The sequence below is a fragment of the Aphelocoma coerulescens genome, chromosome 12, assembly GCF_041296385.1.
Source record: "Aphelocoma coerulescens isolate FSJ_1873_10779 chromosome 12, UR_Acoe_1.0, whole genome shotgun sequence".
Lineage (NCBI taxonomy): Eukaryota > Metazoa > Chordata > Aves > Passeriformes > Corvidae > Aphelocoma > Aphelocoma coerulescens.
Window position 1 is genome coordinate 9,566,124 of NC_091026.1, and position 24,054 is coordinate 9,590,177.

Consider the following 24,054-nt stretch of genomic DNA (forward strand, 5'->3'; position numbering starts at 1 on the left):
ACGACAGCTGTGTGCTGCTAATGCCCATGGGGCACCAGCGTTGGGGTGCTGGCAGTGGGCTGGAAGATGGATTGCCTCATTTCAAGAGCAGTGAGGTTCCTGATGAGCCCCGTTGAGCATTTCTGGGGCCACCAAGGTTGGCACAGTCTTGCTTTGCCATGCTGAAGTCAGGGTCTGCCTGCTGGAGCCTGTGCTGGAGGCCCAGAAGGAGGGGACTGAGTGAGAGGAGGCATCCTCCTGGCTTCTCCCAGCTGGTTGCCCCAGCCAAAGCTGCTAGCAGAGGTGTCTGGGGTATCCTGGGGTATCAGAATCCATTGGGTCTCTGGGAGTTGGGTAGGTGGGGTGAGGCAGGGGCCCATGATCACAGATCTGCTGGAAGCTGCACCATTGCCCATTTGGGCTGTGCTGTGCTGCCTGTGTCCCTGCAGCCTGAGCTGCTGGCTGGGAGTGCACCTGATGTGCGGTGGGTGTGCTGCTGCTGCTGGCAAAGGTCCTGGGAGAGAACAGGCAGGCATGCTCCGAGTGTCCCTGCATGCTCCTCTGCTCCTGCCTGGGAGATTGCTCATGTGGTGTGGGATCCCAAAGGGAAGGAGTTTGTTTCCAAGGAAAATAGAGATTAAAGAGAATTAAACAAACCAGAGATGGGCTGAGAGAAGAAGAGATGCAGAGCAGATGGTGAGAAGGGGGGAAGCAGGAGACCAGCACAAAAGCCTGGGAAAGCCTGGAGGAGAGAGGAAGGAAATGGCAGGAAGAGAGCGCAGGAAAAGGCAGCATGGGGGAGGCAGCCAGGGCGCAGCAGGGAAGCAACACACCCCAGGCCCTGGCATCATCTCCTGCGTTCACCAAACCTCCTGCTGGGACTTCCTTCTGTTCCTGAGCACCTTTGTTCCTGAGAGCTCAGTTTGCTGCCAAGATTCAGGACAAGGAGGAAACCTGAGAGTTCTCTCAGTGCAGAGCTTGATGGGAGGGAGAAGGTGCAGCCACACCAGCCACTCCCCCTCCATCCCAGGTGGTCCCCTGCTAGCCTCTGGGGTTGTGGCTCCAAGCTTCCTTAGCCAAGGACTCAGACCTGTTGGGGGCCACACTGGGGTGCAGGGCTCTGCCCTGGGGTGGGAGGGAGGAGACCCTCCAAGCAGCAGGCAGAGACCTGCAGTGTGTTCCTGTTCCCCCCAACAGACGGGATCCACAGCGTGACAGCTCAGTGCGTCTTGCGGGTGATCATCATCACAGAGGACATGCTGGCCAACAGCATTACGGTGCGGCTGGAGAACATGTGGCAGGAGCGGTTCCTCTCCCCACTGCTGTCCACCTTCCTGGAAGGAGTGGCCACCGTGCTTGCGACACCCAAGGAGGACATCTTCATCTTCAACATCCAGAACGACACGGATGTGGGTGGTACGGTGCTCAACGTCAGTTTCTCGGCCCTGGCGCCACGGGGCGGGCGCTACTTCAGCTCCGAGGAGCTGCAGGAGCAGCTGTACATGAAGCGCATGGTGCTGACGGGCGCCTCCATGCTGGAGGTGCTGCCCTTCGACGACAACGTGTGCCTGCGGGAGCCCTGCCAGAACTACATGAAGTGCATCTCCGTCCTCAAGTTTGACAGCTCCGCCCCCTTCATCGCCTCCCACTCCACCCTCTTTCGGCCCATCCACCCCATCGCTGGCCTGCGGTGCCGCTGTCCCCAGGGCTTCACCGGGGACTACTGCGAAACGGAGATCAACCTGTGCTACTCCAACCCCTGCCTGAACGGGGGGATCTGCACCCGCAAGGAGGGGGGATACACCTGCGTTTGCCGCCAGCACTTCAGCGGTGAGTGCTGGGCTGGGGCCCTGGGGGACGGGTGGGTGGGTCCCTTGGCCTTGCTGTCACCATGGCAGGTGCTCTTCCCAGCCGGGCAGTGGGTGTCAGAGCATCTCTGTGTCCACAGAGGTCCGGCTCTGCTCCCAGCTCTCCGTGTTTCCATGGTGCTGCATGTGCAAGGCTGGGGTTGCCATAGAAATCTGTCTTGTAGGGAGTTGGCATGGAGGACTCTTGGGGACCCTGGTCATCATTTCCCTCCCCTTTTCACAGAGCAGGAGGACTACGGCTGTGCTAGGCTGGGGCACAGGAGGTTTCTTGGCTGTGCCCCATGCTAGGGAGGGTGATGGGCTCTGGGACCATTGGAGTCCGTCTGCTGGTTTCAGCCTGTGCCAGTCTTCAGCTGGTCTGGCAGAGGTGTGGAGCCACACTGGCCCCATGTGCAGTGGCTAAGCTGCAACCCACCCAGAACAGAAGGTTCTGGGCCTAGGTGCCACACCAGGCAGGATCTGATCCAGGCAGATCTGGTCCTAGCTGGGGGGGCTGGAGGGGAATTCACAGTCCAGCCAGTGTCTTGCTGCCACAAGTTCCCAACAGGCTGTGCAGAACTGGCAACTGGGGGGTGAGGGGAGGTGGCCTGTGGCTACTGAGGAGGGATCCCCTGCCTTGCTCTCGCTGCTGGGAGGGAGCATGGCAGCAGATGGCTGCCTGGAGCTCTCCTGTAGATGGCTCCTGGTGAGATAAGCAGAGTCAGTGGTAATTAACCCCCAGCATCTGAAGCGTGAACAACCATTAGCAGAAGGGTTAATGAGCTCATTTGCCTGTCACTTCATGCTGTCTCCTCATCCTCCTTGTGTATCACGGAGCAAGTAATGGGAGCAGGGCCCAGGGCGTAGGACTGCAGCTGAATGGTTCCCTGGGTGCTGTGGGGATAGCACAGGAAAAGGGGCTGACAGAGGCCCTGCACTGCACTGTTGAGCGGCGTGGGGCATCCCTGTTACCCATGCCAGAAAGGTGCAAGGGTATTTGTTGTCCTCATGTGGCTGTTTCCCACTTGGCTTTTGCTCCTGCATGCAGTGTTTGGAGGCTCATGGTACTACTTCTATGGCTATTGATGGGAGCTCAGTGGCACTAGGCTGTTTTCACACCCCGGAGACAGGACTGAGATGCCTGTCCCAGGTCCATGTGGTGGCAGGCCACCAAGAAGCACTCTCAGCATTACCAGGACTTCCCTGGCTTGCTTCTCCATCCTTAGGTGTGTGCAGCCCTGCTGTGGCCAGTGCCCTCCTGTCCCATTCCCATGCCGTACTGGATCCAAAGTTGCCCCTTCAGCCAGAGCTGGCATCACATCCAGCCCAGTGGCTCGTGCAGGGCTGGCAGTGGTTGCTAGCCCACTGGCTACTGTGGGGAGCACCTGGGTGACACTTGGGTTGTCATACCCTTTGCTGGCCCTCAGCTGCTCCACAGACACCTTCCCCTCAGCTGCATTGTCCTGAATCCAGGCTGAGGTCTGCATTCCCAGGACAAGGAGCACATGGGTGGCTGCTGTGTACGCGTCCCAAGCCTGTGGCCTTGCTCCCGCAGGCGAGAACTGTGAAGTGGACAGCCGCGCGGGGCGGTGCGTGCCCGGCGTGTGCCGCAACGGCGGCACCTGCACCAACAGCGCCGACGGCGGCTTCCGCTGCCAGTGCCCGGCGGGCGGCTTTGAGACGCCCTTCTGCGAGGTGTCCACGCGCTCCTTCCCACCGCGATCCTTCATCATGTTCCGGGGCCTGCGCCAGCGCTTCCACCTCACCCTTGCCCTCTCGTGAGTTCTCTCTTTCCTCTGCTGCACGCTGGCATCCTTGGTTGACCTGGCCCTGCTCTGGTGGCTGTCGTGCACAGCACGCTGGGCCAGTCCAGGAACTGCCTGATGCTCTCCAGACCCCTGTGTTACTGGCTTTGCTTCCCCATGGGGCTGCCCTGGCACCTTTGGCCAAAGGGCTCTGAATCTGCACTGGCATCAGCTCATCCCTTCCTGCAGTGCCTCTGCCCTTTGCTGCTGCCAGCTCACTGCCTCCATGCCAGGCCCCCATGCTCAGATCTTAGCATCGCCATGCTGGGATACTGATGCATGAGGTGGGAGAGGGGGGATCTCCACCTGCTCCTTGCACACACCCTGCCCTCCTTCTTCCTCCCTTGCCCCAGGTTCAGCACTGTGGAGCCCAGTGGCCTCCTGCTCTACAATGGGCGCTTGAACGAGAGGCACGACTTCCTGGCAGTGGAGATCATCCAGGGGCAGGTCCAGTTGAAATACTCCACAGGTACGCTTGGCCCTGCCTGTCGGGGGATTTGTGTCATGGGAGCTGTGAAAAGGCCTGTGCTGAGTGGGGAGAGCAGAGTGCTGCCCTGGATGGAGCCTGTGCTAAGGGAAGCAGGGTTGAGAAGTGTTGGTGAGCATCAATGGATAGCACAGGGGATGAGCTGTGTGTCTCAGGACTCTCCCCAGGCTTAGGAGTGTGGTTTGTGAGCAGGACAAACCCTGTTGGTGTCTCTTCTGCTCTTCTGTCCTGTTGTGTCACTGAGCTTCGCAAGGCCATCAGCAGCACAGTGGGCTCGGTGCCCAGGAAGGGTGGGAACATCTGAGGGCTCTCTGGCTTCCCTCAGCCTGCCATCATTCCTGTCTCCTCAGGAGAGTCCAGCACGGTGGTGAGCCCCTACCTGCCGGGGGGTGTGAGTGATGGGCAGTGGCACACGCTGCAGCTCCACTACTACAACAAGGTACGTGTGCCCCAGCTGTCCCCACCACTCATGGCTCTCTCTCCCCACAAGTGAGCAGCTCTGACTCTCCTGTTTTCTGGCTGGGTCCCATAGCCTGGGCTCTGGAGAGAAGGTAGAGGAGGTTTTCAGCCCTCAGGCATGGATGCAGTGGAGCAGACAGCTGGGTACAGGGACAGATCGACTCTCAGGCCCTCACTTGGAGGCTGCAGGAATGCGCTCCATGTGGTGTCCTTGCCCGTGTCCCTCTCTGGAGCTGCTTGCTGGGCTCGGCTGGAGGTTTCCCTCCTGCATTGCTCACACCTCCAGGAGCACAGCTGAGCCTGAGCCGTGCTCAGGCCTTTCCTTGCTGTTGTGTGAACCCTTGGGTGCTTGGGTCTGGGGCATGTGTGCTGCTGACACCCTGCATTTGCTTTCAGCCGAAAGTCAGCACCCTGGGGGTGGTGCAGGGCCCCTCCAAGGACAAGGTGGCCATCTTGACAATAGATGAATGTGATGCCTCAGTGGCCCTGCAGTTCGGCAGCGAGATTGGGAACTACTCCTGTGCTGCAGAAGGTGTGCAGACCAGCTCAAAAAAGTGAGTTCCTTGGAACTGCTGTGGTGGGGAGAGGTGCCCTGAGGAACCAGGCCTTCACATCTGGGACCTTGGCTCTGTGTGCCTGTCCCTGAGGATGTCTGCTTCCCAGCCCCGTGCACTGGGGAGCTGGCTGGGCCAGTGTGAGGTTGCTGTACCTCTTAAAGCCCTGGGCTTCTGATCCTGTAGGTCCCTGGACCTCACAGGTCCCTTGCTCCTTGGAGGGGTCCCCAACCTGCCAGAAAACTTCCCCATCACTCACCGGGATTTTGTGGGATGCATGAGAGACCTATTCATCGACAGCAAACGCATCGACCTGGCCTCCTACATCGCCAACAACGGAACTGCTGCAGGTACCAGCACCTCTGCTCCTGCCAACCCTTACCCTGGGAATTGCTTCTCCTTCTCACACAGCGGTGCTGCTGGGCTGTAACAGCATCATGGCACCACAGCTGGAGCTGAGCAGCTTCTCACTGGAGAACAAGGCCTTCAGGTCCTCCTAAATGATCCAATGCCCACCTCAGCTAATGTTCTGGGAATGTCCCCTGATCCCAAGTGCAGAGCCTGTTGAGCTGGCTGAACTGGGAGATGCTGGATCATCAGTCCAGCTCTGTGGTATCTTTGTTCTGGCATAAGGAGCAGCAACAGCCTTAACCCTCATCCTTGAGCAGGCAGGGTCTGTGTGGAGAGACTGAGCAGCTGGGCTTGCCCCTCTGACAGCCAGGGAAAAGGCCAGCAGGCAGCAGTGCCTTTCCATGTGAGCTGGGGGGAGGTGGTGAGCTGGTTGAGGCTGATAAGGTGGCTTTGGTACCTCCAGGTTGTCATGCCAAGCACACGTTCTGCGACTCCAGCCCCTGCAAGAATGGAGGCACCTGCTCTGTCAGCTGGGGGACCTACTCCTGCCTCTGTCCTGTTGGCTTTGGGGGCAAAGACTGCCGCCATGGTGAGTGAGTGGGCACTGCTGGGCACGGGAAGGGTGGGTATGTGCAAGTCTGTGCTGGGGTTGCTGTGGAAGCAGAGTAATGGATCCATGTGAGATGAGCTAACGCTGCTGTCCCTGCTCCTAGTGCTCCCTGTGAAGTGCCCAACCCTTCTCCTCACCTCCACTTTCCTTTCCAGCCATGCACCATGCCCACTATTTTCAGGGCAACAGTGTCCTGACCTGGGACTTCAAGACGGATGTGAAGATCTCAGTGCCATGGTACCTGGGGCTGGCGTTTCGGACACGCCAGCAGGATGGGGTACTGCTGCAGGCCCACGCAGGCCAGTACACCACTCTGCTCTGCCAGGTATGGCCACAGCCTCAGCCACAGCACCATGGCCCCAGCCTCTGCTGCTGTCTGCCCCAGGAGAGCACGGGGACCTTGTTCTCCTGCTGGCTCCATCCCAAGTATAGAGGGTAGTTGTGGGGAGAGGCATCTAGCAGGGATGGGTTCCCCTCCCCGTGCTCCGATGGGGGGTAGGCTGGAGGCAGCCAGAGTTGATGAGGTCTTTGCTCACTGCTGGCGTTGCTGTTTCCTTTCTGCAGCTGGCTGGGGGCCTGCTCTCCTTCATGGTGAGCAGGGGGTCCGGGCGCAGCACCAGCCTCCTCCTGGACCAGCTGCAGCTCAGTGATGGGAAATGGCACGACCTCCAGCTGGAGCTGCAGGATGTCCACAGTGGGCGAGACTCACGCTATGTCATCACCCTCACCCTGGACTTCGGGCTCTACCAGGTAGGTGCTGCTTAAGACCCTGGCACCAGGACAAGAACTGTGGGAGGCGCTTGGCAAACACAGGCGGGGCTGTGCCTCTGCACCCCCTGAGAGGGCTGGGACAGGGCTGGTGCCCATTGCCTCATGTTACTCCCTTTCCTTCTGCAGGACACGGTGGTGGTGGGAAATGAACTGCATGGCCTGAAGGTGAAACACCTGCATGTGGGGGGAGTCCTGGGCTCTGGCGAGGTGCAGAATGGGCTGAGAGGCTGCATACAGGCGAGTCCACTGCTCTGAGCTTTCCCTTTTCAGTGGGTCTGTTACATGGAGAGTTGGAAATGCAAGTCTGGCAACTGCTGCCAGCATCCATCCTGCTGGTGTCCCTCTCCCTCTGGGCATTCAAGGCTCTGAGGTGCCGTGGGGTAGCATTAAATAGGGAGGATGGGGAGTGGCTGCTGCTGGGGGTTTGTGGAAGGCGGGAGAACTGGAGCCTCATGTGTCTGTCCTAGCTTCACTGTGAGTTTGTCACCTGCACTGTAGGGTGTGCGACTGGGTGACAGCGTCACCGGGACCGTGCTGCCCAAGCCCAGCCATGCCCTGCGGGTAGAGGCTGGCTGCAGTGTGCCAAGCCCCTGTGACTCCAACCCCTGCCCTGCCAACAGCATCTGCAAGGATGAGTGGCAGAGCTACTCCTGTGTCTGCCAGCCAGGTAGGACCTGCAGCACCCTGCCACTGCTCTGCTCTTCGTGCCCACTTATCTTCTCCTCTCCCCCTGTGACCCCCTCCTGGCCTGTGACTGCTCTCCTGTCCATGCCTTGGGCAAGTCACATCCCTGTCAGATACTCAACAATTTTTCTGGAGGGCAGAATCCCTCCTGAGCCCCCTGAATTCACTCCTCGGTACTCCAGCACGTCTCAGGGAGAAGCTATTTGCTTTACATGGTGCTCTTTGTCCACACCTCAGGGTACTACGGAGGGGACTGTGTGGATGTGTGCCACCTCAACCCCTGCAAGAACAAGTCGGTGTGTCGCCGCAAGCCAGGCTCACCCCTGGGCTACGTGTGCGAGTGCAGTGGGAACTTCTTTGGGCAGTACTGCGAGCACAGGTAAGATACACGGCAGAACCATGGCCTTTGTGCCTGGCTCCATGCTGGCCTCTCATCCTGGATATGTAACCAGGGACCTCTCGGTGCCACCTGCCTCCTTGGAGCTGCTGAGCAGCTAAACTGATGGCAGAACAAGGCCTGTGGAATTTGGTTGTTGTAACATCAAAGGTATTTCTCTCCCTAGGATGGACCAGCAGTGTCCGAAGGGCTGGTGGGGAAGCCCCACCTGTGGGCCCTGTAACTGTGATGTGAACAAGGGCTTTGACCCCGACTGCAATAAAACCAATGGGCAGTGCCACTGCAAGGTGAGGGGCAGCTGTGCCAAGGGGGACATGGACCATGGCTTGCCTGAAACCCTGCTTATTTTTGATGCTGTTCCTTGTCCTCTCCAAAGGCCTGGCAGTTGCCCAGGCCCTCCTTTGTGTGCCTGATTCTGGGCTGGATCCCTGCTCCTCCGTACAGCCTTCCTGCCCCAGCATGGTGGTGATGGGGGCAGTGGGGTGTTTGCAAATTAGGAGAGCCTTGACCTTCTCTGGCTCCAGGGGTTCCCCAGCCAGCCCCAGCTGCTGTCCCAGCGGGCTCTCTGACGACTGTCCCCATCTCCTCCCAGGACTTCCACTACCGCCCCAGAGGCAGTGACACCTGCCTGCCCTGTGACTGCTACCCTGTGGGCTCCACCTCGCGCTCCTGCGACAGGGAGACGGGCCGGTGCCACTGCCGGCCTGGGGTCATTGGCCGCCAGTGCAACAGCTGTGACAGCCCTTTTGCCGAGGTGACGCCCAGTGGCTGCGAGGGTGAGTGTGGGCACGGCAGTGTGGGGAGCTGGTGCCACGGGGCTCAGTGTCAGTGGCCCGGCCCTGTGACCAGTGTGTGTCTCCACAGTGCTCTATGACGGCTGCCCCAAAAGCCTGAAGGCGGGTGTGTGGTGGCCCCAGACCAAGTTTGGCTTCTCAGCTGCAGTGCTGTGTCCCAAAGGCTCCTTGGGTGAGTGAGGGACGTGATGGAGAGGGGAGGGGGCAGCCTGGTTGTCCTGTAGCAGCCCTGGCAATATCACTCTGTTCTTGCACTGCCCCAGTCCCGTTCAGCTGGGCTTGAAGTTTGGGAGAAGGAAGTTGGAGGAGAAAATGCCACAGCCTGGGGAAGAGCAGAGAGCAGAGGGTGCTGGCTGTGGGACTAGGGTTGGGTACAAGCTGTGGGGTGTAAGACCCATCACCCAGCCATGGGGCTCTGCTGTTCCCTCAGTCTTGGTCCTCATCTTCTCTTGCTGCTTTTTTGGGTTCACCAGGCTTGAGGCTGAGGTCAGGCCGGGCACAGCATACACAGTGCCTTGCTGTGGCTCCACCAGCCCCATCCCCGTGTGCCCTACAAGGGAAACAGGGCACAGTGTGCTGTCAGGTGAATGTTGGGTAGGAGTCAGCCTCCCAAGCTGGAGGAGGCAAAGCTGTCCTCAGCGACAGAAAAGGTGTCAGCAGGGTGTCTGGGAGTGTAGGGCAGTGCGAGCCCCAGGGGACAATACAAACCCTGTCCTTCTCCAGCCGTTCGCCCCAGGAGGAGGCAGGTTCGGCTCCTAACTGTTGTCGCTTCTCTCCCCGGTTCTCTCGCCCTCCGTGCTCAGGCTTGAGGGGTGCAGGTAAGGTTGTTCCCATCTCCTTCCCCCTGTGCTGTAAGGGCTGCACCACATGGCTTTCCCTCCCTGCTCCCTGCCTGACACCCTGCACACCCCTGCGCTTTCCCCTCCGCTTCTGGAGCTGCCAAGAGTCTTCCCAACGCTTTGCCTGGCCTCACTGCTCCTACACACTGTTCCCTGCTCCCAGCTCACTAACCAGTACAAGCCCAGCTGCTGCCGCATGCAGCCCCTGCCACCCGCTGTGCCGAGCCTGCAGTGTTGGCTCTGGGGGGTCTGTGCTCTGCTCCCTGGCTGGGATGGATGCTGGATCCCGGATGGCTCTCGCTTGCTTAGGCTGGGCGGGGAAAAGGAGCTGGTGGTGAACAATGGGTGGTGAGGCCAGGGAGGAATGGCCGTGGGTGGAGGAAGGGGAAACTGTTTGAGTGGAGGGTGGCAGGATGGGGGCAGGAACTGATGGGCAGGCACAGCACAAGGTCCTGTTCTTTCTGCCTAGCTGGCAGGGGAAGGCACAGGGACCTGGGGGTCAGATCCTGCCCAGATCTGCATCTGAGTCAATCTCTGTTCTGTGCCAGCAGAATGCTACCAGTATGGAGACTTCCTTGTTCTTCCTGCTCCCTGCTGCAATGGCACTGGTCCCTGTGCTTCTGCAGCTGAGAAAAGGGGGGCTGGGAGGACTGCTAGGAGCTGGAGGTGGTGGGAGGGGACACACTTGTCACTGGGGCTTTTCTGAGTAGCAACTGGAGTCTGCTCCAAGCTTCCTCTCCCTGCCCTCTCCCTGCTACCCTCTCCCAGCCATGGGCACCTGGGTGGGCTCCTGTGCCCCGATGCTGTCCCCAGGAGGACCTGTTCCACAGTCTTGCTGGGTACACTGGGGTTGCCCTATTTCTCTTGCTCAAAGTGTTTGTGGTGACACTCCCAGCCAAGAACACTTTTCTCTGTGTTGGCTTTAGCAGAGTTTTTGGTGGTGGTTAACATCTCATCCCATTCAGTTTTGGAAACTCCCTTGCTATGCACAAGTGCTTGGGTTCCAGCCAGGGATTGGGGGCTGGCGGTGGATACTGAACCCACACTGCTGGATCCTCCCTACTGAGGTCCACCATCCCACTGCTCCAACCCCCTTGACTGAAGTGGTTCATCTCAGGGACTGGTTTTCCAGCCCAACAGCAGGGCTGTTGTGCTCCTGGGATGGCTTTGCTCCATAGAGAGAGCAGGACTTCAGCAGGCATTGCAGGCTTTCAGCTGGGGGATGCCTAGAGCTGCCTGGGCTTCCATAGCTTGGGGTCAGGTGTGCCTAAGGACACAGTCGTGTCCCCTGGGGCTTTTCCAGCCTGGGTCTTGCCAAGTCACTTAGTCCTTTTTGCAATCCTGTGTGATGGCACCTGGTGTGATGCAGCCCCAAAGCACACATAGGCACCCAGCTCCTGCAGGGAGGGGGTGGCAGCAGCCTGCTGAGGTATTACAGACCAAGAGTAGAATGGGTTGCACTGGTGCAAAGCAGGATGATGGCCCTGGGGTGTTACAGGCCCTCCCCATCACTTGTCAGTGCCTCTCTTTGGGATTAGCTGCTGCAGAGGATCCCTGCTGGGAGGGATGCAGCAAGGCAGCCATGTCTCCTGTGCTGAATTTCCAACAAGCCCTTCCTCCTTGTTTTAGGTGCAGCCATCAGACACTGTGATGAGGAGAAGGGCTGGCTGGAGCCAGATCTCTTCAACTGCACTTCACCTGCCTTCAAGGAGCTGTCTGTGCTGGTAATGCTCTCAGCTCTGCAGCCCTGACAGAGCAGGAGCCCTCTGAACAAGGGCTCACAGCCAGAATTGAAAGCACTTAGCTCTCCAGGGGTGCTTGGAGTACAAGAGGGCCTTGCCACAGTGCTCAGTGCCTTTCTCTCCTCATCTCCTTCCCGCAAATCCATCCTGTGGGAGCAGTGGTCTGAGCTTAAGTTCACTTGGCTTCATGTAATCTCTGTCCCCCTCAGAAATGACCTGTGTACTGCCAGAGTATTTGAGAGGAAAATAAATAACCCTGAGTAGGGCTGAGTGGTTTGAAGCTGATGGGATGTCTGCTCCATGGGACCTCTGTAGCCCCCAGATTCTGTCAGGGACAAATCCCTTTGAAATATCCAGGCAAGTGTATTCAACGCTTACATGTCATCTAGGCTGACCTGAAACTGAAGCCAGGAGATTTTCCAGGGAAGTATTGCCAGGGCCTTCCTCTGTCCTTTCATCTCCTTGGCCTCTGTTGTGTAGGGTACTGGGTTAGGTGGGCCACTGCAGACCCTGGTGTGTTGCTGGAGGCTGGTTGTCTGCCAGATGTGCTCCCTGTTGTAGTGGCCCCCACTGTGAGTGTCCACGGCTTCTGCCATGGCTTCAGAAATAATCTGTGTCCAGCAGGGCCTGCAGCATCCCAGTTTCCTGGTAAGGATGCAGTTTCCTGGTAAGGAACCTCTTGAATTGTTTAACCTTCTCTTTTCTCTCCACTGGCAGCTGGAGGGCTTGGAGAGGAACAAGACTGAGTTGAACACAATTGAAGCTAAGAAGCTGGCCCACCGGCTCCGGGCTGTGACTGACCACATGGACCACTACTTTGGCAATGACGTGCACATTGCTTTCCGCCTGCTGTCCCGCCTCATGGCCTTCGAGAGCCAGCAGCGTGGCTTTGGCCTGACAGCTACACAGGACGCCCACTTCAACGAGGTGAGTCCTTCCCCCAGGTCAGAGTGGCTTCTAATGCTGCTCTTCTTAGCAGCCACCCTGTGTTTCTGAGGGGATTGAGGATGTGGCGGGATCCTGTCAGGAACACTGGGCTCCTCAGTCCACACCAGTAGTGGCTCAGGGAAGCAAGACTTGTGTGGTCAGGGCTGGAGCAAAGAGTGGATGAGGAAAGGCAGAGAACTGGGTTTGCTCAGCCTGGGAAGGCAAAGGGAGGTCTTTCTGCTGCTGGCGAGTCCCTCATGGCACGGTTGCAGGGAAGATGTCTCTGTGAGGCACTGGCTGATGAGCATTGAGGGTGGGGGCCCATCATAGTAGAAAGTACCTCTCTTCCCAGAGCCCTTGTGCAGAGAGCACAGTGCTGCAGTCTGGGGGTGGTCAGGAGAGGCCCAAAGGCCATGCTCGCCCTCTGCCCTCACGTCTCTCCCATTCAGAACCTGCTGCGTGCAGGCAGCTCTGTGCTGGCGCCCGAGAACCGGGAGCACTGGGCCATGCTGCCACACGGGGAGCACGGCAGCGCCAGCCTCATGGAGCAGCTGCGGGACTACTCGGGCACATTGGCCAGCAACATGAAACTCACCTACCTCAACCCTGTCGGTGTCGTCACCCCCAACATCAGTGAGTAGGAGCTGGCTGGGGCTGGGGCTGGCTGAGTGGTGCAGAGACACTCCTCCATCACACCTTGTTCCCTTCTCATCTCACTGCATCTCAGGGAGCGTGCTGATAATGTCCTTGGCGGCTCTCTTAAACTTGGGGAGGCATTTGTGAAAGATGTCCTGGTCCCATCCCTGCCTGGACTAGCTGACCTCCAAGAGCCAGCAGAGCCAGGAGTGTGCTGCCTGCTCCCAGTTACTTCCCAGTCTCTAGTGAAAAAGCAGCTGGCCTTGGTGGCAGGAGTAGTCTGCCCTATGGCAGAGCGAAGATCTGGGCTGGGAAGGAGCACTGTGGGTGCTGAGATTCTTGTGTCATGCCTAAACACAGGTCATAGCCCCAGCCCCGCCTGTGGCTTGTATGGTCCATTTGCCAGGGACTTGAATCCTGGGGTGCCCCGGAGCACAGTTGCTCTCCATGTGTTCACCCTAGAGCTGGCTTTCACTGCCTTGCTCCTCCACAGTGCTGAGCATCGATCGCATGGAGAGCCACTCCCACATCCGCCGGCGCTACCCTCGCTACCACAGCAGCCTCTTCCGGGGCCAGCCCGCCTGGGACCCTCACACCCACGTTGTGCTGCCACTGTCGGTGCTGAGCCCTCCGAGAGCTGAAGGTGAGCATGTGAGCATCACTCAAGAAACAACATGGGAGGGTACAGCTGTCAGGAAAGATGTAGAATCATAAAATGGTTTGAGTTCGAATGGACCTTTAAAAGCCATTTAGTTTGCAAATACCCTACTGAACCTGGCTCTGTCAGAGGTCCAGCAGCAAACCCTGAGAGCCTGAGCTTTAGTCTTCACCACAGGCCTTGCAAATTGTCTTCAGAGCAGTGTCTGTGTGTGTGTGTGTGTGTGTGTGTGTTTGTGTGTGTGTTCTCACCACCCCTTGTGTGCCCCAGCTGCCCCCACAGCAATGCCCACACTGGCTGGGAATGAAGGGAACTACACTGTGGAGAGCTCCTCCCCAAGGCAGGCACTGCCAGAGCCCGAGCCCACTCTCACCGTGGTCATCCTCATCATGTACCGCACCCTTGGGGGGCTGCTGCCCGCACGCTACCAGGTGGATCGCCGCAGTGTCAGGTACGTCCTCCTCCCCTTTGCCCCCACAAGCACCAATGGAGAGGGGCTGGCTGGACTCTGTTCTGTTACCTCTGTCAATTGCCAAGTCTGTCTGCAATGGAGAGGGTTTGATTCCCAGCCTTGGTGTTGCTCTGTGCCACGTTTCCCAGCCCCTTGTTGTGGACTGGGCAGAGCTCTTCCTTCTGAGATGTCAGAGCGGGACACCTGAGAAGTGTCTGGGGGTCTGCAGCTGCCACACACAGTGACAGTGATGGTAGAGCTCTGTTGCTCCTTGCAGGCTCCCCAAGAATCCTGTGATGAACTCCCCCATCGTGAGTGTGTCTGTGTTCAGCAATCACACCTTCCTGCGAGGACCCCTGGACACTCCTCTTGTGCTGGAATTTTACCTGCTGGAGACAGCCAACAGGAGCAAACCTCTCTGTGTCCAGTGGAATCACTCCAACCCGTGAGTCAAGCATGTCATTCTCTTTGAGCTGCTTTCCCCACACACCTCCTCATTCCCCAAGTTTCCCTGAGCAGCACTGGGATGTGGGGGTTTCCTCCTTCTCCCATGGGATTTGTTTCTGCTGGGAGGCCACAGCAGGGTCATAGAATAATTTAATTTGGAAAAGAGCTTTAAGATCATTGAGTCCAACCGTTAACCCAGCACTGCCAAGTCTCCCACTAATCCATTTCCCTCAGTGCCACATCCACTCTCTGGCTCCAGTACTTCAGCTGTAGGAGTGCAGTTGTATCTGCTGGCAGAAGAGCCTTGTTGGTCACCCGTCTTCTCTGTGGTTCCTTCCCCACACACAAATTTGTGTGTCTTCTCTCCTAAGTGCACTCTGCTTTTTGGTGGCTGCAGGACCAACCCCTCTGGTTTCTGGACAGCCAGGGACTGCGAGCTCGTGTACCGAAACACCACTCACGTCCACTGCCAGTGCTCCCAGTTTGGCACCTTTGGGGTTTTGATGGACAGCTCACACCGAGAGGTAACCTCAGCCTATGGGGCTGTGAGTGATGGTGGGGACTTAGCTGCTGGGTCCCAGCACAGGAAGAAAAAGTCCTGGGCACAGGCAAAAAATTCCTTGTGGGACACAAACACAGTTTGAGAGTTCTGCAAGCTTTCTGTGTTTGCCCCTAACACTGCTATTTGCCTTTGGTTCTCTGCTGCTGCAGCAACTGGAAGGTGACCTGGAGACATTGGCAATTGTCACCTATTCCTTGGTGTCTCTCTCCTTGGTGTCTCTGCTGCTGACCTTCTCCTTTCTGACCTGCCTCAAAGGCCTCAAGTCCAACACACGTGGCATCCACTCCAACATATCAGTCACCCTCTTCTTCTCTGAGCTGCTCTTTCTCCTGGGTATCAACCGCACTGAGAACCAGGTCTGTGGGCTTGAACCAGGGGGGTGAGGGTGAGGTGTGGATGATGCCATTAGTGTTGGCACAGTGGGACCATCTCTGAGCAGCTTTTGTCTCCCCAGTTTCTCTGCACTGTGATTGCCATCCTCCTCCACTGCTTCTTCCTCTCCACCTTCGCCTGGCTCTTTGTCCAGGGCCTCCACATCTACCGCATGCAGACTGAAGCCCGCAACGTCAACTTCGGGGCCATGCGCTTCTACTACGCCATTGGCTGGGGAGTGCCTGCCATCATCACTGGTAAGAGCTGCTTGTGCTACAGCCATGCCCAAACCAGCCATGCTGCTTCTCAGCAGCCTCCTGACCACCTCGTGTTGCCCAACTCAGCCAGTGTGGAGAGCTGAGGATGGGCTTGCTATGGTCAGCAGTGCAAGCCCCAGCTGTCCCCACAGCAGTGCCCACAGCAGTATTGTGGTGGTCACGGAACCATGTATCAAGGGCTGTCATCTTGCCTCCTAAGGAGAAGTAATTTCTTAGCACATCTCCTCAGGACTTGTAGTTAAAAGTCTCTTGTTTTTTTCCCAAGCCTGCATACTTGGGTGACCTGTTGCTGGCAGTGAATGCCTCCTGGACTGGGCTGTGTCAGGGACACCTGAGAAAAAGGAAATAAAGTCCCTGTTGCTGAGTCTCACAGTCCTGACTCCTTCCCCCTGTGGTGGGGAAGCCTGTGCACAAGGCAAGGAGCAGGAAAAAAGCCCCTTCACTGCTGACAATGCTGGCATGGGATTGACATGGTTTGGGCAAGTCCAAACCATGGGTCTGCTGGGTCTGGACCTGACCTCTCCCTTCCTCCTGCAGGGCTGGCCGTTGGCCTGGATCCCGAGGGCTATGGGAACCCCGACTTCTGCTGGATTTCCATTCATGATAAGCTGGTCTGGAGCTTTGCAGGCCCCATTACTGTCGTCATTGTGGTAAAACCCTGTCCTGTTTCACCCACAACCCTCTCCTGCCTCCCTTCTCTGCACCATGGGCACTTGCCCCTCCTTGGCTGCCCACTGCCTGTCCCATTCTCTGTGTCCCTCTCCCTCAGTTAGAGGCCCTCTTTTTGTCCCTCCTCACTCCAGCCAAACCTGGGGGAAGCCACGGCTCGGGCATGAAGGGGAAAGGAGGGGATGTTTGCAGGGCCTGGCAGACCTGAAGTCAGGTCGGAGCCAGCCCTTGGCACAGCTCCTAATCAGTGCCAACACTTTCAGATGAATGGGGTCATGTTCCTGCTTGTGGCCAAGATGTCCTGTTCCCCAGGCCAAAAGGAGACCAAGAAGAAATCGGTTCTGTGAGTATTAGTGGCCAAACTCCCAGCAGAGCTCTGGCAGCTCGTGGTTTTTAGCATTTTCAGTGACCATCCTCCTTCTACCATCGCAGAGGGCCCCTCTGTGCATCAGCGTCAGCCTCGAAGCCATTCTCCTCTCCCACACCTGCCAGCCACATTAACCCTTCCTAAACTTTGTCCTTTCCTCTTGTTCCTACATCCCCATCTCCACACTGACCTACCAGCTGGTCCCCTTTCACCACCTGCCCTCACAGCCACCTCTTGTATCTGCTTGGATTCAGCACTCAGCCCTTGTCAGCTATGAGCACCTGCTTCTTCCTCTCCTACATGCTCCTGAGACCTTTCCCTACTCCCTCTTGAGCCAGCCCTGGAGCGTGGCTCAGCTCTCTGTGGCTCTAAATGACCTGTGTCATTTGGGCCCCTGTGTTTGCCATGTGTGATCCAGAAGGGAAGGCCTGGGAGTCAGAGGGAGCTGGGCCACTGTGCAGGGATGTGCCTGCAGTGCTGGGCGCAGCAGGGAGGTCTCTGCAGGAACTTTCCCCTCTGGATCTCTGTCTCTGAGCACTAGACTGTAGATTAACAGTACGCACTAACCTTTCGGTGTGTGTCTGTGTCCCTGTCTGTCTTTCTCTCTCTCCAGCATGACGTTACGGAGCTCCTTTGTTCTGCTTCTAGTTATTAGCACTACCTGGCTCTTTGGCCTCTTGGCTGTCAACAACAGTGTCCTGGCTTTCCACTACCTCTACACTGTCCTCTGCAGCCTCCAGGTAACTGCCCGGCCTCTGCTGGGGAGGGCAGGGGTCAGCCTGGGAGAGCATCCCTGTGGTCCCCATGGCCACACTCTGTGGAGACTGGGTGCCCTGTGCTGAGCTCCCAACATCTCGCTGAGCTCCTTGTCCCTTCTGCTGTCACCTCTGTGGCATTGAGTGATTCCTGCCAGTCCTTGCTGCTGTGCCTGTGGTGAGCAGTCGCATGGAGCAGCAGGTGGCTGCAAGGAATTTGGTTCAGAGGTGGCATCCAAGGGATAGCAAGGATCATCTGGAGGGAAGGCACCTCCATGTCCTGAGACGGCAGAGCAAGACAACAGTGTGTGACAGAGGTGTTGGACACCCAAAATGATCCAAGGCAGCACCCTGACAACCTTCTCCCACCACTGTGGCTGGTGTTGCTGCAAGGGACCCTGCCATTTGCTCCTTGGCCAGTGCCAGACAGGAGGACACCCCACCCTTTCCTCCCTCATCCATGGCCACTATGGGTGTTAGTTCTCATTGGTATTGGGGGCTCTTTGGTGCATCCCAGTCTGGTGGCCACACTGGACTCTGGAGGAGCCAGGGACTGTCCCACTGTTGGGAAGAAGGTCAGATGGTGGTGAAGGGCTGTCTCTCATGGCATCTCTCTCCCCACAGGGCCTGGCAGTGCTGGTCCTGTTCTGTGTACTGAATGAGGAGGTGCGAGAGGCATGGAAGCTAGCCTGCCTCAGCAAGAAGGGGCAGAGTGAGGAGGCCACGAGGAGCACACAGGTGGGCGAGGGCAGAGTAGCCCAGAGCTCTGCACTGTGATCTCTACACTGCTGGGCTCAGGCTACATGTCTGGGACAGGAGCTGGCAGGGCTGTCCGCATTTCTCCTGGGCTGCCATGGCAACTCCTTAACAGGGCACACACCCTCTCCCTCCTCCTCAGGGCCCCAACACCTACAACAACACAGCGCTGTTTGAGGAGAGTGGGCTCATCCGCATCACCCTGGGGGCCTCCACAGTGTCCTCGGTGAGCAGCGTGCGCTCTGCCCGCACCCACTCCAGCCAGCGCGCTTACCTCAGGTAGGGAGCAGCCGGGGCTCTGGGGGCCAGCAGGGCCTGGGTGGAGCCAGAGGCTCCTGCCACTGTGACACTTGGGGCCTCCTCTCTTTCAGAGACAATGTGGCAGCACGTCAGGGCTCGGCCCTGGATCACAGCCTGTTGGCTCACGCCGGCCCCACGGACATCGACGTGGCAATGTTCCACCGTGATGCTGGGGGAGGTAAGGCTTAGCCCTGTTCCTGGGTTTGGGAAGTTCTTCCCGGTGCAGGCTCTGGCTGTATGCTTACATCTTCCACCCCATGTTCAGCTGCAACTTCCAATCACATGGAGCATAGGAGGAAGAGGCAGATGGGATCTTAGGGCTATTTGCAGCTGCCTTACAGGGAGGTGCAATGAGATGGAGCAGGGCTCCTCTCACAGGTACCTGGTGATAGGGCCAGAGGAGCTGGCACAGGCTGCTGCTGAGGGAGGGACAGTAAGGGGTAAGGCACTCTCATGAGCGTGGTCTTCCCAGGGTGGTTCTGCCTCCCTGGTGCTGCCAGCAGGAACCTCTCCCACCTTCATTCCCCCTGCCACACCATGTTCCTACAGACCAGGACTCAGACTCAGACAGTGACCTGTCTCTGGATGAAGAGCGCAGCCTCTCCATCCCATCCTCGGAGAGCGAGGAGAACGTACGCCTGCGGGGCCGCTTCCAGCGCCAGCTCAAGCGGGCAGCACACAGCGAACGCCTCCTCACTAACCCTGCCAACACCACTCCCAAAGGCAAGTCCCAGGGCTCTGGCAGGGAAAAGGATGAGCTCAGCTCCCTGGGGGTCAGGCCTTGTCTTGTGATGGCTCAATTGCTGCTCATGGAATATTCTCTCCATCTTCTCTGGGGCCTGGTTTGCTGTGTCCTTCATCAGATGTGGACGGCAATGACCTCATGTCGTATTGGCCAGCTCTGAGTGAGTGTGAGGTTCACCCCTGCTCCCTGCAGAAGTGGGGCTCCGAGCGGAAGCTGGGATTTGACATCAGTAAGGATGCAGCCAACAATAATCAGCCAGACCTGGCTTTGACCAGTGGGGATGAGAACTCCCTCACCCAGACCCAACGGCAGAGAAAAGGTAACAATCTAACAAGCGGGCAAGGGTGGTCTTGCCTGTCTCAGGTTGACTGAAGGCTCAGCATCAGATCTATGTGGCCATGCCCTTGGGGAGGCATGGCTTATCTCCCTGGTTTTCCTGCTCCTCTTGCTGTTGTGCAAATATTTGACTTCTCTTTCTGTCTGATGCAGGGATTTTGAAGAACCGCCTCCAGTACCCTCCGACTCTCCAGGGCCTGCCATCTGTTGGCAGGATGACCAATGAGTTGACGTGGTACAAGACGTCCACGCTGGGTCACAGGGCTGTCCCCGCTGCCTCCTATGGCAGGATCTACTCTGGGGCTGGCAGTCTGTCACAGCCGGCCAGCCGGTACTCGTCCCGGGAGCAGCTTGACATGCTGATGAGGAGACAGATGTCCCGGGAACAGCTGAGCAGGCACAACTCAGGAGAGTGCTTAGAAGCTGTGCCCAGTCGGCATGGGTCCAGAGAGGAGCTGGACACTATCCCCAGCAGGCATGGGTCTACTGAACACCTGGAAAGTATCCCAAGCAGACATGCATCTAGGGAAAACTTGGATCTACTCGCTGCTAGGCCCAGTCGGAGAGATCATGGGAACACGCTGCCCCGGAGGCAGGGCTCCAGAGACTGCCTTGACACTTTACCCTGCAGATTTGGGTCAAGAGAGCAGCTAGACTGTGGGCCAGTAAGGGAAGTCTCTAGAGAGTGGCTAAACACATTGCCAAGTAGGCAAGTGTCCAGAGACCGAATAGACATGTTGCCAAGTCGGGATACTTCTCGAGAGCAATTGGATTTGCTTTCTAGAAAACAGCCTTCAAGGGACCTGCTAGCGTCAGCTAGACAAGCTTCAAGGGAGCAGCTGGACTTTCTGTCCAGAAGATCCAATTCCAGAGAGCCTCTGGACACAGTGCCTAGCAGGCAGCCCTCGCAGGACAACCTGGGGAGCCTCTCTCGGAGGCAGCTGTCTAGGGAAAGCCTAGAGCCGCTGTCAAGGAGACAGCCTTCTAGGGAGAACCTGGAGGCCATTCCCAGCCGGCATCCTTCCACTGAACAGTTAGATATCCTTTCTTCCATCCTTGCTTCTTTTAACTCCTCCGTCCTGTCCTCGGTGCAATCTTCCAGCACACCATCAGGCCCCCAGACCACCGCCACCCCCTCTGCCATGCAGACCTCGACGCCCTCCGTGGTGTGTCCCTCGACACCTCGCTCTGCCACCTCCCACAGCATTTCAGAGCTGTCACCGGACTCAGAGTGAGTGCACTCCTTCCTTCCTCAGCCAGGTCTTGTTCAGTGCTCTGCACTGTCTGCCTGCCTGGCTTCTTCCCAAAGGGGTTTAGTTTGGAGGGAGAGGGCTGTGTAAGGGTGAGCTCCCCAGGTGAGTGGCAGGTGTCTCCTGGTCCTGAATAGTGACTGGGCAGGGAGAAGCCTCAGGTGTGACAGCTCCAGATGCTTGTAGTGCAGCACAAGCAGAAGCCTCTGTGTATGTGAGTCTGTCCCTGTGCCCAAGAGATGATGGCCCCTGCCTCTGGCCTGTGGGTACTCAGGGAAGATGCTCTATGCAGCGAGGCTGGCCTCCTGACTGGTCCCTCGGTCAAGTGCTGGTACTAAGTCCCAGCGGATGTATGCAAGGGCCAGGCTGGCTGGAGAGGAGAGAGCCCAAGTCCTAGGGAAGCCCTGCCGGCCCCAGCCACGTTTCTCCCCAGGCACCCTGTTCCAGTATGTAATTTCTTTAGCTCTGCTCCCTGCTGGTACTGCTCCTACCCCACCCCCACCCCTCCTTCCCTCTTCCCTAATCTCAGGGACTTGGAGACAGTAGCTCCTGCCCTGACACAGAGAGGTTTTCTGCCCTGTCCCCATCTAGCATAGCGGGGAAGGGACACTGGAGCCCAGGGGAGATGCCATGGCTTAATACTGTTTTTCTTTCCTCTGAGAAGAATAATGAGAAACGATGGCCATTCCTGAGGGGCCGAAGCCGTCCACAAGAGAGATGGAAGAAGCAGGGCCCTTTGCCAGGCACTGCCAGCTGAGGTTTGGTATCCCCATGGAGCAGGGGCCAGAACTGATGGTTGTCAGAGGCCCGAAACCAACCCTGCTTTCCCCTGCCCTGTGGGCTGTGGGACCAGCAGCCCACACCACCCACTGCCAGGAGCCTCCAGGCTCTCGGCTGCTGCCGTGCTCTCCGTCACCTGCCTGGTGTGACAGGTAGTACTGGGCAAGGGTGGCATCTCCAACCCCTTGGGGCCAAGCTCTTTCTCTGTGAGCTGTTTGTGTGTGGGGTGTGCCTGTGTGTGTGTGGAGGGTGGGCAGTGGCAGAGGGACAGAAAATGGAGCCCAGGATATGGGGGCAAGGGAGGGTTTTCTACCTTTTTGTATCTTTGTAATCAGAGAGAAGAGAAATTTCTATGGTTATTTTTACGGATGGTCTGTTCCCAGGACCTGGAGCATTTGTTTCACCAACAGCCCCTTGCCAGCTTCCCTGGGGCTACCAGAACCACAATCCCAGTGGACTGGAGGAACAGTGCCAGGCAGTCCTTAAGGCTTTGCTGGCACTGCTTTGTCCCATCCCCACTGCAGGGCAACTGGCCCTGCTGCCCCCCACCCTCCCACTGTGCAGCTCCACCTGTCTCGGTGCCACCCTCCCGCCTGGTGTCCCTCAGCCCCCTGCAGCCAGGCCTCCCTCTGCCCTCCCGTGGGACCACCCCTTGGGGCTGCCCCTGTCTGTGAGCTGGGGCTGTGTGCCAGCAAGAGCACACGTGAATGGGGCAGCAAATTCGGCACCAGGAGCCTGCTGGGGAGGAGACAAGCTCTGCTGTGCAGTCCTCTCCTGTACCAGGATAGTCCCACTCTCATCAGTGCTGGTTTCCTCCGCTCAGCAAGTGAGCACTGTGTTTTTCCCAGTGGGTGTTGTGCTCTTTAACCTGCATGTTACAGAGCAAACCAGTGTTGGTTTGTGGGTCTGGTAAAGGAGCTGGATGACCCTCTCCCTGCTTAGTAGCAGGCTTGGCTTTTCCCAGAGCCAGTGCTCACTCTGCGGAAGACTGGCATCCACAGGAGCATGATGTGGCTCCAGTTTCAGGGTCCAGCACTGCCCACAAAAGTTGTACCTAGCTGGTTCCCTGTGGGCTCTGTATACACCTCCTCTCCCCTGAGTAGCAGAGGACCCCAGCTTAGAGTGGCCTGAATTTTGGGAGATGGAGATAAACAGCACTTTGCCCTCTCTGGAAATTCAGGCTATCTTGATGGTGTCTCTGCTCAGCCTGCGGCCTGACCCCGGCTCCTACTGGCCCTGCTGTGAGATGACACTCCTCTGTGCCTACCCCAGCCTCAGGCCAGGGCATTTGGCTCGGGGGGCAGTGTGTTCCCTTTCAGCCCCATGGTGCTCTCGGGGCTGCGTTACCATGTGCTCCTTACTGCCTTACTACCACACTGCCATGGCATCTTACTGTAGCCCAGCCTACATGTTTACAGGAGAGGACTTGTGCCACCATCCTCCAGGCCTCTGGGGAGGCCAAGGCCTCTTGGCTGCATCCCTGAGTCAGTGGGGAAAGTATGGAGGGAACAGAAGGGCTGGTGACTGGGGGTGCCATGGGTCCCCAGCACAGTCCTGATGAGGCAGGCTCACTGTCATCCTTTTCCCAGGGATGAGGAGAGAAGGGCCTGCTGACATGTTTACATGCCATTCGGGACCAGTGTGCAGAGGGAAAGCCTGCTGGCCCCACATGCTGGGAACAGCCAGGCCCCTCCATGCTGCCCATCTTTGCCTTTGGGAACAAGCTTGTTTACAAGTTTCTCTCCGGCTGTGCAGTGCCAGCACCAGAGTCCTGGGATCCTGTCCCTGCTGCGCTGTAGGGCCCATGTTTCTACCAAGTTGGGCACAGGGCTCTTTATGCTGCTGCCAAATGGAGAGCAAGTGTCAAGTGCCAAAAAGAAGAGAGCAGCAGAGCTGGTGGCCATCCCTGCAGAGCTGGTGGCCATCCCTGCAGAGTTGGGCCAGTCAAGAAGCAGGAATCTGCTTCTTGCAGACCAATCTGCAGCTTGGTCCCTGATTGTAGTGCTGTGACCTGGGCTCTGGGGAGCATCCTCCTTGAGTTTGGGTTTTTTCCTTTGGGGAATTTGGTTGGGGTTTTTTTCCTCTCTCTGTCTCCTGACTCTGTTGGCAGGGAGTGGGGAAATGCTCACGCTTCCCCTTTGGCTGTGTAAAAGTGTATCATGGAAGCGCCAGATTTGGAAATAAAAGTCTATAAAACGGTGCTGGGCTCTGTGCTGTCTCTCCCTGTGCTGGGGATCCGTGGCTGGGCTATGGATGCAGCACCTGGGCTTGAGGTGATGTTGGGGGCTTGGGCAGGAGTTCACAGCCAGTTCCTAGGCTGCCTGGGAGTCACTGTGGCCTGAGGCAAGGTTATGAGGGGATGGGGACTTCAGGGGCTGTCAGTTGCTTGAACTGGGCTATATCCAGGCTGGGTTTACCCAGAGATGGGATCAGCTGTGTTGGTGTC

The 24,054-nt window shown here is 57.8% G+C and overlaps 1 protein-coding gene across 3 annotated transcripts in view; it reads left to right on the forward strand.

Moving 5' to 3' along the window:
- Positions 1–23,808, forward strand: part of CELSR3 (cadherin EGF LAG seven-pass G-type receptor 3) — a 31,348-nt gene extending 7,540 nt beyond the window's left edge. Inside the window, exons 2-36 of one of the 3 annotated variants that reach the window (XM_069027510.1) lie at positions 1,177–1,809; positions 3,382–3,604; positions 3,985–4,100; positions 4,469–4,557; positions 4,974–5,131; positions 5,318–5,481; positions 5,946–6,071; positions 6,248–6,417; positions 6,657–6,842; positions 6,990–7,100; positions 7,362–7,530; positions 7,785–7,926; positions 8,111–8,231; positions 8,537–8,720; positions 8,809–8,910; positions 9,542–9,556; positions 11,207–11,301; positions 12,037–12,246; positions 12,696–12,879; positions 13,376–13,525; positions 13,811–13,991; positions 14,269–14,436; positions 14,836–14,962; positions 15,150–15,356; positions 15,455–15,629; positions 16,188–16,300; positions 16,583–16,662; positions 17,300–17,426; positions 18,066–18,179; positions 18,340–18,476; positions 18,569–18,675; positions 19,047–19,220; positions 19,361–19,561; positions 19,732–20,809; positions 21,493–23,808. In XM_069027510.1, the coding sequence (XP_068883611.1) occupies positions 1,177–1,809; positions 3,382–3,604; positions 3,985–4,100; positions 4,469–4,557; positions 4,974–5,131; positions 5,318–5,481; positions 5,946–6,071; positions 6,248–6,417; positions 6,657–6,842; positions 6,990–7,100; positions 7,362–7,530; positions 7,785–7,926; positions 8,111–8,231; positions 8,537–8,720; positions 8,809–8,910; positions 9,542–9,556; positions 11,207–11,301; positions 12,037–12,246; positions 12,696–12,879; positions 13,376–13,525; positions 13,811–13,991; positions 14,269–14,436; positions 14,836–14,962; positions 15,150–15,356; positions 15,455–15,629; positions 16,188–16,300; positions 16,583–16,662; positions 17,300–17,426; positions 18,066–18,179; positions 18,340–18,476; positions 18,569–18,675; positions 19,047–19,220; positions 19,361–19,561; positions 19,732–20,809; positions 21,493–21,520 (6,365 nt within the window). In that variant the 3' untranslated portion in view covers positions 21,521–23,808. Of the gene's footprint in view, positions 1–1,176; positions 1,810–3,381; positions 3,605–3,984; positions 4,101–4,468; positions 4,558–4,973; positions 5,132–5,317; positions 5,482–5,945; positions 6,072–6,247; positions 6,418–6,656; positions 6,843–6,989; positions 7,101–7,361; positions 7,531–7,784; positions 7,927–8,110; positions 8,232–8,536; positions 8,721–8,808; positions 8,911–9,541; positions 9,557–11,206; positions 11,302–12,036; positions 12,247–12,695; positions 12,880–13,375; positions 13,526–13,810; positions 13,992–14,268; positions 14,437–14,835; positions 14,963–15,149; positions 15,357–15,454; positions 15,630–16,187; positions 16,301–16,582; positions 16,663–17,299; positions 17,427–18,065; positions 18,180–18,339; positions 18,477–18,568; positions 18,676–19,046; positions 19,221–19,360; positions 19,562–19,731; positions 20,810–21,492 lie in introns of those variants that run through there. The other 2 variants (XM_069027511.1, XM_069027512.1) reach the window with 2 other exon arrangements.
- The last annotated feature ends 246 nt before the right edge of the window (positions 23,809–24,054 follow it).